Genomic DNA, 11866 nt, shown 5'->3' with positions numbered 1-11866 from the left:
CACCCAAGAATTGAATTCCTTCAAAATCAAGAATTCAATTCCTAATTTTGTGTGGGCCCCCTTATTTTAAAATTCTTTGATGTGAAGTAAACGCATGAATCCTCCATAGCTGGAATTCAATTCCTGATGAGAATTCCAATTCCTAATTAGTAAACACACCATTAATGAGTTTTAAAGTCCGGATGTATTTAACTATAACTCTTAAATCATCTTTAAAAGTTTAGAGGTATTCAATTGTGACTTTTAAAAAGTATTTTAAAAAAAATTGGTATTAAAAAGGTTAATGACTTTTGAAAATTGCGTTAAATAAATGAATTTTCAATACTTCGCTAATTCATAATACCAAAAGTCTTGCTAATTTACACTATACTTTATCAATGAATTCAATGGAGTTGGATTGTGAGGAAAGCAAATGAAAGCAGCCCATCATGCTGTAGCTTTGGCCGTTGCGAGGGTGTGCCATCATGTTTGGATCTCTAGACCCACTCCCTTTTCGGTGTACTATCAAGGAACGGTCTACTTGCACCGCCAATTTGATTTTTTGGCTTACATTATATGTCATGGGAAGTTACTTTGCTTCTCGGAGGTTGCTAATGTAATGGACCCTAGTGGTTTTATTTCGTTCCGGCCCTTTGAAATATCAATATTTCTCTGTTGATGAATATTTCTTTTCTTTTCCTCATGCTTATCATTATTTCATCACAAAGCTATGCTTGCTTACAATATTTCATTTATATGTTGATTTTCTCATCTGCTATGTTTGTACTTTATATTTTTTTTATCATTTTCAAATGTTAAGGAAAAATATATCTTTGTTTTTACACATTCCAATTGTTTTTTTACAAATTTATAAATAAACCCAATACTAGACATGTATTTATAAAAAAACCCAAGCACTATTTAAACATAGAAATGCACCCAAAATCAACCCCAAAGTCAACTTTTTGGGTGTGTTTATAAATGGGTTTTGAGTGTGTGTAATGATGAGTTTTGGGTGTGTTTATATGTTAAAATAGTGCTTGGGTTTTTTTATAATTTCAACCCCCATTTTGGGTGTTTTAGTGAAACTCCCTTGTTTTTTTGCTACATTTTTTTTGCCATGTATGCCAATAAGATAATTCACCATATACAAAACATAAATATTAGAAGCAATTTCCTTTTTGGCTATACTCCTCTATGATAAATATTATAGAAAATTCAGTATAACTCCAAAATTGAAAATAGAAGTTGGATGCAATCCTTGTATTTGTTGCTGTTGATACAAGTTATTTGACTTTTGTACTGCGTATGATTACACTCATTTTTTTTTAATTTTTTGATATTTATATATAATTTTTTTTTAAAAAATTACTTTGTTATTCCCATCATGCCCCTAAAAATTAAATAAGGTAAGAAATTTATTTTTTGTCATAATAATTAGCTATTATATTTTTGAAATAATTAAATAAGGCAACAAATCACGTCTCTTATAATTTTTGAAATAGCTTTTATATTTCAGTCGTGCTCCTATATGAAACGTTGGCTTTCTTTTTGTTGTGGCTTTGTATTCTTGCACTATGGCAACCTATACACAAGGTACATAAATATTCTTTTATTCTTTGCCACACCTTTTGTTATTCAATGATTTTGTTTATTTGTTTTCTTCTTTGATAATACAATTCCTCACTAACATACTCTCATTGTTTTACGTTTGATTTTGTTTAGCTCACTTTTTTTGTTGCTGTAAAGTTCATTCCCACCTAATATCTTTAATTAAGATGCAATTAACCATTAACACATGTGGGTTTTGTGTTTTACCCCCCAACATCATTTTTGATTCATTTGTTTCTTGATAGTTAATTATTTTCCAGTTTTTCTCATGTTTTTGTTGTGGAGTTTTACGATTATTGGTTGTATCACTCAAATCCACCCATTTTATCTCAAATCTACATGTTTATCAGGTATAATAGAGTATACTACTTATGTGTTAGGTACATTATGTTACATTTACCTAGTAATTAGGTACATTATTTTATATTTACCTAGTATTTAGGTACATTATGTTATATTTACCTAGTAATTAGGTACATTATATCACATTTACGTAGTAGTCATGTAAATATTTGTTGGGAAGATATCATCAATAATTCTCCTACTGTCATTGTTTTATATGAACTTCTTTTATGTCATGGCTGCAATAGAAGGATTCCAAATTTAAAATATGAAATCTATTTAGAAGGAAAGAATCGATATATTAATTTGGATTTTCAATTACTGTTCTTTCTTTATTTATCTCAAAGGGTAAAATTGACACATGAAAAAATTAATAAAAATCAATGGGCCTAAATTTACAACAAAAAAGGTGTGGACTAAACCCAATGACGGTTAGGAATTTTGGACTTAGATTGAAGAACCCATAAACATTAAAAGGTAAATACTATTTATAAAATAAATATAAAAGAAGTAGACAAAACTATTATAAAAGTATATGAAAGTATCTACTTGGGGATGTAAAGGGGCGTGTAGCTATATATGAAAGTATGCATCCACTTAACTTGGGGATGTAAAGGGTCGCGTGAATTTTTTTAAAAAAAATATGTATTTTTTCCCTATAAATACTATAAATAACCATTTTATTTTTTCCCTACATTTTTCTACTACTTTCCATTTGTATAAAAAAAAACAAATGGCATAAAAAATTGCAAAAAAATTCAAATTTTTTTTTAAAAAATACCCTGGATGTTTTCCCTATAAATACCTAACAATTTTATTCACTTTCCACAAAATCTTCACAAAATATAAATAGTGATACGTGACAACCAATGCTTATCAAAATTAATGGTTTAAAGTATAAAAAAAATAGGAAATAAAGTAAAGGTGCATCCGTTTTTACGTCTCCATTAAGTGGGCTCTATGGCTGAAAAGGAAGAGAGAGAAGAGCTAAAGGGGAGGAGAGAGGAAATAAAAAACATAGGCAACCCAAACTCACCGGGGCCCACTAAATTGAAAGGCTAAGCTTCCGTTCCTTTTTATCATCAGTCCAATTATGAACGGCCCAAATCAATTTCAATATGCCAACAATGTATACATCCCAGAAGTCCAAAGTATACATCCCCAAATTCACATTTTACCATTGGAGAAAAAAAAAAACCCAATTTACACTTCTTGAGGATATAAACAAGATGTAAAAGTGGCTTTACATTCCTAATTTTATAACCTTGCAATGGAGATGCTCTAAAAGTCATTAAGAATCTGTCAATTCTATGAAAGTCACTCACTTACAAAAAGTCTTTAAATCTAGAATGGGTCAAACCATGTCGAGATGGGCTTTAACCCATTGGGCCTCAGGCTGCCCACTTCGGCCCGCGGCCAAATGATACTAAATAAGCTAGGTTTCTAAAATTTTCTTTCTTCACAATTTGGATAGACTGATAGGCCATTGCCGAAAATGAGTGGCTGATCTCTTTTTCCTCCTCAGTTCCACCTGTGAGAGAGAAAACCAACGAACCTATATCAAAATCCCAAAGAAACATTGTGTTCCCGCTCACTACTATCCTCTGTAACACTTTCATATTTTGATTTGTTGATAATTTGATTTTCTAGTATTTTTAATTGAATCCAAATTGGGGTGTGGTGGGGGGGGGGGTACCTTCCATATTTATATATTGTAAACTTAAGTAAATGAAGTAATATAAAAATAAATTAAACTAAAAAACAAGACATTTAAATGTTTAGAACAGAAATAAGGTAATATAAGGCAAAAAAAAAAAAAAAAAACCACAAAGCAAATGGGCGGGCCTAGTCTAGCGGGTCGTGGGTGGGCCTGAGGTTTCAAATCCTAAACCCAAGCCCTACCCAAGGGGGGTGTATCCAATTCAAACTGTTAATGACTTTTATAGAGTTTAAAAATCTAGAGGTATTCAATTTAGATTTTTAAAGAATTTATAGAAGTCTAGTGATTTTTAAGTGTGTCTTTAAAAGTTTGATGGTATCCAAAAAGTTAATGACTTTTAAAAAGTTTATTAAATGAATGACTTTTCCATACTTTTAAGGTTAATTGTTAAGAGCAAGAGTCTTGCCAATTTATTAGTAACTTTTATCACCTCTATGAAAGTCACGCACTTGAAAAAAGTCTTTATAATTATGGATTGAATACACCCTCCGACCAGGTCGGACCGAGTAAACATAACCATTAAACCGGGCCTAACTTTAGCCCATCGTATCCCAGGCTACTCATTTCGGTCCCGCGCCAGCCAAATGATACTAAATAAGCTACGTTTCTAAAATTGTCTTTCTCGACAATTTGGATAGACCGATAGGCCACTGCCGAAAACGAGTGGCTGATCTCTTTCTTCTCCCCACTCCCACCCGTGAGAGAGACAAGAAACAAACCCACTTCAAAATCCAAAGAAGCATCATGTCCCCGCTGACTACTATCCTCTCTAACACTTTCACCCATGGCCAACAACACACTCACACTCTCTAGCTCCACTCTCTTCCACCTCACTAGAAAACCCATTTCATTCACTTCAACACTCACCCTAAGAATCAAAGCGAGGGCCTCCACAGCCATTGCCATGGCTTCTACCACCAAAACCAAGGTGGTACCTGCAGTGATAGTCGGTGGTGGAAGGGTTGGCAGAGCCTTAGAGGACATGGGCAATGGTGATGACTTGCTGGTGAAAAGAGGAGACCCTGTGCCTCTTGATTTCAAAGGTCCAATCTTGGTTTGCACTAGGAATGATGATCTTGACGCTGTTCTTGAGGCCACTCCAAGGCCTAGATGGAACGGTATTGCCATCTGATTCCATTTATTTATTTTTAATCTGAGAATAAGGAATGGTAGTTAGCAAGTTTTTACGGAGTAGTTCGGATTGATTGTTGAGAGTTGTTTGAAGTGAAATTTAGGTGGTTTTGTGATTCAATTTTGTATATAGGATTTGGATAATAATTGGGCGTGTGTTCTTCTGTAATGCTAGAGAAAAGTTGATGCTTATGGTCATGTTTTCTTTTGTTGGGAATTTTCTTTGAATTTGGAAGTTGACTTTGGGAGTTTTGATTGAATGCCAATAACCTTGTTTTATTCAATGGGCTGTTAGAATAATTTGGTTAACTTTTGTCATAATGTTAACTAATGTTTATGCATACCCTTGTGAAATTATTATCCTTGTTCTTGGTGCATGAGTCCTTTTGGCTTTAAACCCTGTCTAAGGTACAGTTCTGAAGTTACCTCGATCATTAGATCAGATAACTTTTATGCTGGAAAACCTACTGCATCTGGGGTGACTTAATAGAAGCATAAAGCACGAAGCATGATGCTAACGGAATACTAAGATTTGTCTTTTCATGTGTTTAGTTTTTCCGAATGTACTTAATATTTAACCACAATACTGAGCTTAGCATCACCATCCCCTGTTACCCTAGCTTATTGCTAGTGTATAACTATCAGATAGGCAGCCTTGGCTCTGAAGCAAACTGGCTCAAGTATTTATAGACATGACATGTGGTGGCATTTCAATGTTGAATTGCACTGTTGGTTAATGGATAGGGTGCTTAAATTGTGTTTCCCTTGGAATTCTTGGTACAAACTCATATTCTGAGTGATGTATCTAGAAAATAGACCTTATAACTGTTACTTATTATATATTAAGCTGGAAATCATGTGGGTCCAAATTAGAAGACTAGATTTTGAAGGCGGCTGTTATGTCTATCATAGTTGTATAGTTTGACTTGTTATTGACAAAAACATATCAAATGTAGTGAAACTGATCATTTGTCCTGTGACTTCTTCCGTCTTTCGTGAATTGGTCCATTGTCTTTCAATGATTTGCTGCATTTACTTGCTAGTTTTCGAAGATTGTAAAATTGATAAAAGGGTTTGGAGTTTGTGACCGAATTTCCCTAGTTTTTGTTTGTAGCACTTCCGTTAACTTAGTTGTTTATAGATTGTAGGCTGATATCAGGTTGACCTACCTATAATGAAATTTTTAGCTGTTCACGTTAAGTTGTTGAAATACATGTTCAAGCCTTCATAACTTGCTCTCCTTTCCTTGTTTTCAACTTTCATTGCTTCCCAAAAAAAAAAAAAAAAGAAGTCAGAGTACACGTCTTCTGAGAATGATTTGGTCTGGATTTTTTACTTCCCTTCATTTGCAAGCCCTGTTTTGGATTCTGGCAGAGGTATGGATGTGACCCAATGGACTTGACAATCTAGCAGATTTGGTTTTTTTCCAGAACGGAATGCTGGAACCGTGGTTTGAAAGTAAAGGTCTTGGTGATGCGGATCAAGTGCTAGCATATTTTGCTGTCTCCAAGCTTGGAGAACCTCCTGTTGATGGAAAGACAGATACCAATCCTGAAGGACTGACAGCATCATATGGGAAGTGGGCATCTGTAGTAGCTGAAAGATTACAGGCTGGAGGCCTTACTTGCAAGGTAATAGAATAATATCTTCATAACATTTTACACTATTTTATTATCGATCTTTGTGTAGCATTATTCTTTAGTAAAAGGAAATATTGAAAAATTGCGTTTTTTCTTTTTCCTTCTGTGGGATTTGGAGGGGGAAGGAGTTGTTGAGCATTCTCTTGGTGGTGGGGGTTTGAAGGGTATGGGTTTGTTAAGTTTGTACCTTCAGTTTTGGGATAAACTTAAATATAAATGAATGAAAATATGAAGCAGGTTCTCAACAAGGAAGCATTTCAGAAGCAGATGTTAGAGAAGTTGATCTGGATTTCAGCATTCATGCTTGTTGGAGCTCGTCATCCGGGAACAACTGTAGGTGGTGTAGAGAAAGAATACCGCTCTGAGGTAACCTATCTTTACTTGATAACTTAAGGTGCAAGAAAAGAAAAGAAAATGTCTGCCTTTGGCATGATGATGTGAAATAAGATCTGTGTCCAAACAATTTCTATTTAATTAAATTGCGGATTGGGAGATGCCATGAATAAAAGGATGTTTCCTCTTATTCATGCCTTCTTATTTCCTAAACTTACTTTTAAATAGTAGTTATTACCTTTTTGGCTATTGTAATTCTACTATGTAAGGCATTAGCTAACAAAATGGAACTACATGACTGGATTATGAAGAGAGAGATGAAATTATATTGCACGACTGGAATCTGATGAGATAATATAGTGCAATCGATTAATTTTCAGAGTCATTAAATAATTAATAATTTGTTGTGTTTTATTTCACTATTAACTGGTTTCATATAGTTGACGTGCTACAATACCAATTTTAAGGTTGCTTTCTTTTGTGTACATTTCCTTCATCATCACGCATGGCTTCCTAGTTAACATAACATAGAGGTTTTGTTGCTTTGTCAAGTGATTTTCAACAATAATCTCATTTGCATGTATGTTCTCATTGGTCTTGTGACTCTTTTAACATGCCTCAAGGGGTTTTTCATTTTCCATTAACATGTGTTTGTTACAGAATGCTGATAGTTACTAGTTATGGGCCAGGCCTAGTAGCATTATTGGGAAATTATGTTGGGTTGGTGTCATTATTCCATTTCTTTTTAAGGAGATGAACCAGCCTGGGTGGGCTGGGGTTGGGTGAAAAGTAAATTTTGTCAGGGTTTGTGGTGCTATCAGGTTTTTCTTTGATTTTCATCCAGCTAAACCACTCCATATAATTTCAGTTGGCTGTGAAAACTCTATTCTCAATGATAACAGCAGACATCTTTTATTTCAATGACAAAGAAATGTTTGACATATAAAATATGGTGACATGAAACGACTTTTAGGTTAGTACAGAATGAAATCCAGCCAAAGTTCTTGTTGTTATGCAGGAAACTTTGAGCTCATATTGTTTATGTGTTGAGAAAGGGAACTGATAAAAACTTGATCAATATTCTTTTAGGTGTCTAGCCTCATCGCAGAGCTTGCTTCTGCAGCAGCAGCAGAGAAAGGGTTGGTATTTGAAGAAGCCATGGAGGATCGATTATGTGCATACTCACGTGCTGTTGCTCACTTTCCAACTGCAGTTAAAGAGGTTAGAGATGCATGGAATTATAAATTTTAAGTTTACTAAGCAAATATGTATATGACTCATTGAGTTTAATTTGTTTCTCACTTTGGAGATTGCCTTGTGCTTGCAGTTTAAATGGAGAAATGGTTGGTTTTACTCTCTATCTGAGAAGGCAATTGCAGCGGGAAAGCCTGATCCCTGCCCCCTACATACAGCATGGCTCAAAGAGTTAAAAGTTGTCTAGAAAAACAGACTTCAGCTTATCAATCGTTTGGATCTCCAACGTATATCAACAATTAGCTAATGCAACTAGGGAAGGTATCTTGTTTCTGTACCATTGTTGAGCTACTCGCAGAACTACAAATTGAATTGTTTTAAGATCTGTCTTGTGCTTTCTTAAAAGTGGTTGCCTCTTACTTCACAAAGAAACATTGCTTGCCTTTTGAAAAACCACAGATGAGCCACCTTATGTTCGATTATAAGGAGAAGTGTTGTGAATATTGTTAATCGTATGGCTCGTCCATTAAAATAGTTGTGGATGCAGATATTTAGAAGAGATTTTCCTGATAAATAAAAATTGTGTATGTCATTGATAACATCAAATTTGACCGAGCTACAAGTTTCCAAGCTATAAGTTTCTCCTTTTTCGCTTGGCTAGACCTGTTGACTAAAGAGAAGTTAGATATTGTAATATCCTAAATGCTTTTTATCTCAAAATGTCCTTGATGTTCACGAAATTATCAAGTTGTGTCCTTTATGTTTCTGTGCTTACAAGTAGTCTTTGCTGTGAGCTTCCGTCAATAATTTTGTTAATTTGCTGATTTGGTGTGTATGTTGAGCCCGTATATTCAATATAACATTGCCACATGGATTAAAAATAGTTTAAATCGAAAATTCATTAAATAGAAATGATATTTTTTAAGAGTTTTAAATAAATTTTTTTAAAAACATATATCCATAGCTATAGCTTGAATTTTTCAGTGTGATAGTCACATCAACAAGTGGTGTTATCAACACGTATATTTATTTGTTAATGCTATTATTTAGGTCCATAACATATGAACCATGTCATTCGCCTATATTAACTTGTGAATTAATATCACCACATTGCAGTGTGACCGTAACACTAAATATCTCCTTTTAAGTAATGTCAAAACCGTGACACCTTATAATTGTTCATTTAGTACCATGACTCCCAAAAAATCTACACAAATGCTAACCATATGAAAATCTGTAGTTTTTCGTAAAAGAATGTCGAAAAATAGAATTGGATCATAGCGCCAATCCAGTCATACAGCCGCATACAATGTCAATAAACTCAAAAGTAGCCATCAATATTTTTCTTCTTTATTTGGACAAAAAATATTTTAAAATTTTGAATTAATATTCTTTTTCCTTCATTGATACTAAAACCAGCTTCATGAAAATAATTTACTCCCGGACACATGTAACTTGTGAGGCTGGATGTAGTGCTTCGACAACTTGCATTCCCGAAAAAACAAGGAAACACGCTTTTCTCCCCCCATTTCGTTACCTTTTTGTACATATGATATGAGCTTGCTGTTCCTAGTTGCGCTAGGAAACGAAATAATAAACCTAAAAATAATTCAGACCGACAACAAAAGAAAAGTGAAAAAGAGAGAATAACAATACAGATAAGTGATGTATCCACCACGGCGGTTTTGAATCCGTTTTCTTCCGGGATTTGGTTTCCTCACAACATGCTGAAAGCCAGAAACTTCTCCCATTTTCTTTTGTGTTTTCATTTGTTTCACTGAAGTAGCACCGACCCACTCTCTATATAAATGATGTCCTCGGTGAAGACTAACATTCAACAAAAAATATTCAAGAAGAACGCAGACCATTAGAGAAACAATAGATAAAATTTTGAAGAAGGCCAAACCCAGAATTAGTTTATAATGATGAATAAGAGAGTCGGGATTCGAAGCGTTTGGCAGCACAATTTAGAATCTGAGTTTGTTCTAGTTAAGGATGCATTAGCTGACTACCCTTTTGTCTCCCTTGAAACTAAATTCTCATTCACTCTTTTTGAAGTCGATTCTCTGGAAGACCAATACCAAATCATGAAGGACAGTGTGAACGTCAGGAACATCATCCAACTGCGTCTAACACTCTCAGACGGTGACGGAAACTTGCCCGATTTATGCACCGATTGCTGCTACATCTGGGAATTCAACTTCAGGGACTTCGACATCTACCGGGACTTTCACAGCGCGGATGCAAACGCAATTGAGTTGCTTAAGGGGCAAGGAGTTGATTTCTTGCGGAACAAGGAAAAGGGTATTTTGTCTTCCGACTTTGTGACGATGATGCTGAAATCTAGGATGGCGCAGGACAGAAGGTCCCGTTTAACATGGGTGACTTGCCCTGGTTTTTATGATTTAGGGTACCTGATCAAGATTCTACATTGGGAGGAGTTGCCAAACGACGTTGATAGTTTCATGAAGTTAGTGGATAGGTACCTGGGGAAAAGAGTGTACGAGTTTAAATCGTCACCAGAACGTCTAAGTTTAGATTGGTTTCGAGGTAGAAAGACGATCCTTGCTACTGTTAAGGAATGGGTTCATGCCCATTCTAAAGATACTCAAAAGTCGCTGAAACTTCTAGCATGGGAGCCTCCACGAGATGGCTATTTTAAGCTTAATGTTGACGGTTGTCACAGGAGGGGTTTGATTGGAGCTGGTGGTGTGATAAGAGATTCCGAAGGAAAATGGTTTGCTGGCTTTGCTGTGAATCTTGGGAAGGGTGGGGTTTTGGAAGCTGAGCTTCAGGGTCTTTACCATGGCTTGAAGTTGGTTGTTCAAAAAGGAATCTCCCATGTGTTGGTGGAGTCCGATTCTGAAATTGCTGTCAAGTTCTTGCAGAATCCTCATAGGTTGGCTTCATGTCCTTATAGGGATTTAATGTCGGATTGCTTGGAACTGATGCAGGAGATTGGATGTGTGCCGACCCACGTTTATCGGGAAAAAAACTCTGTGGCGGATTACCTTGCAAATTTGAGTTACGATTTGGATGCAGGTTCTTGTAAGACTTTTGAATTTGCTCCCCATTGTGTTGACACTGAGCTTCTCTTTGATTGGATTGGGGCTGCTCAGCCTCGGTTGGTTAATGTTTATTAGTGTCCCTTTGTTTTGGGGTTTTTGCATAGAGCCTTTTATTTTCACGATTCTTTAATATCTTTGATAGATAGGTAATGTAAATTATTCCCCATTTTGTACTTTTTACTAATTTTAGATCATTAATGCAATCTGGTTTTTATAGCCAAAGAAGGCAAACATACATTGGGTTTGGAATCATAAGGAATGAAAAGGACTCTTGGGTTTGAACGCACATTCTTCAGTTTAACTCCAAATTCATGCTCTAAATTAAGGCATCTGGACATCTTTCTGTAGTAATGTTTCTCAACCCCAAACTAGAGAAAATAGGAATGGAAAAATTTGTCGAGGTTTTCTTCTCCCATAAAATTTATGAAAAGTCACACTTGGATAAAAATTAGTGAAGTTACATGTATGAAGTAAACATATTTAGCTACAGCTTTGTGGAGTCTAAACAATTTCAGAAGTCCTACCATAAGAATAAATTTGAACATGTTTGTGGACAAGTAATATTTTTTATACAAGCCATATTGGAGGAGGGAGGAATCGAGCCTAGGATATCGGGTGCAATGATAAATACTCATAACCACTTGAGCTATAAGCCCCTTGCATATGCTCAATTATGCTTTAATAGTGTTAATTTACTTACCCAAAGGTACACTGACATAGCTACATCACATGTGCTAAACATATTAAAGCAATATCAACTTGCCTACCAGAGTGCAACATACATGTATAAATTTTAGCGATTGATAGGTTCAATAAATTTCGATTTATTAATATGTGCCATGGCTTGT

At 35.1% G+C, this 11866-nt stretch overlaps 2 protein-coding genes across 3 annotated transcripts; both read left to right on the top strand.

Annotated features, from left to right (window-relative positions):
- Nucleotides 1-4273: 4273 nt before the first annotated feature.
- On the top strand, nt 4274-8565 carry LOC103328234 (nuclear protein). 2 transcript variants are annotated; one of them, XM_008230630.2, is made up of 5 exons: nt 4274-4770; nt 6197-6414; nt 6661-6789; nt 7846-7977; nt 8084-8565. In XM_008230630.2, the coding sequence occupies exons 1-5, from the start codon at nt 4437-4439 to the stop codon at nt 8195-8197; spliced, it is 927 nt and encodes a 308-aa protein (XP_008228852.1). In that variant the 5' UTR covers nt 4274-4436; the 3' UTR covers nt 8198-8565. The 2 variants fall into 2 exon arrangements, with proteins under 2 accessions (XP_008228852.1, XP_008228853.1); XM_008230631.3 differs by having other exon boundaries at nt 4584-4770; nt 6214-6414.
- A 1417-nt stretch (nt 8566-9982) lies between these two features.
- On the top strand, nt 9983-11226 carry LOC148917834 (putative CCR4-associated factor 1 homolog 9). The gene has a single exon (XM_089051064.1). The coding sequence runs from the start codon at nt 10038-10040 to the stop codon at nt 11091-11093; it is 1056 nt and encodes a 351-aa protein (XP_088907190.1). The 5' UTR covers nt 9983-10037; the 3' UTR covers nt 11094-11226.
- The last annotated feature ends 640 nt before the right edge of the window (nt 11227-11866 follow it).

Source organism: Prunus mume, linkage group LG4 (assembly GCF_029339155.1).
Source record: "Prunus mume cultivar Tortuosa linkage group LG4, ASM2933915v1, whole genome shotgun sequence".
Classification (NCBI taxonomy): domain Eukaryota; kingdom Viridiplantae; phylum Streptophyta; class Magnoliopsida; order Rosales; family Rosaceae; genus Prunus; species Prunus mume.
Note: the sequence above shows the minus strand (reverse complement) of the source record. Positions and strands in the feature narration are given on the sequence as shown.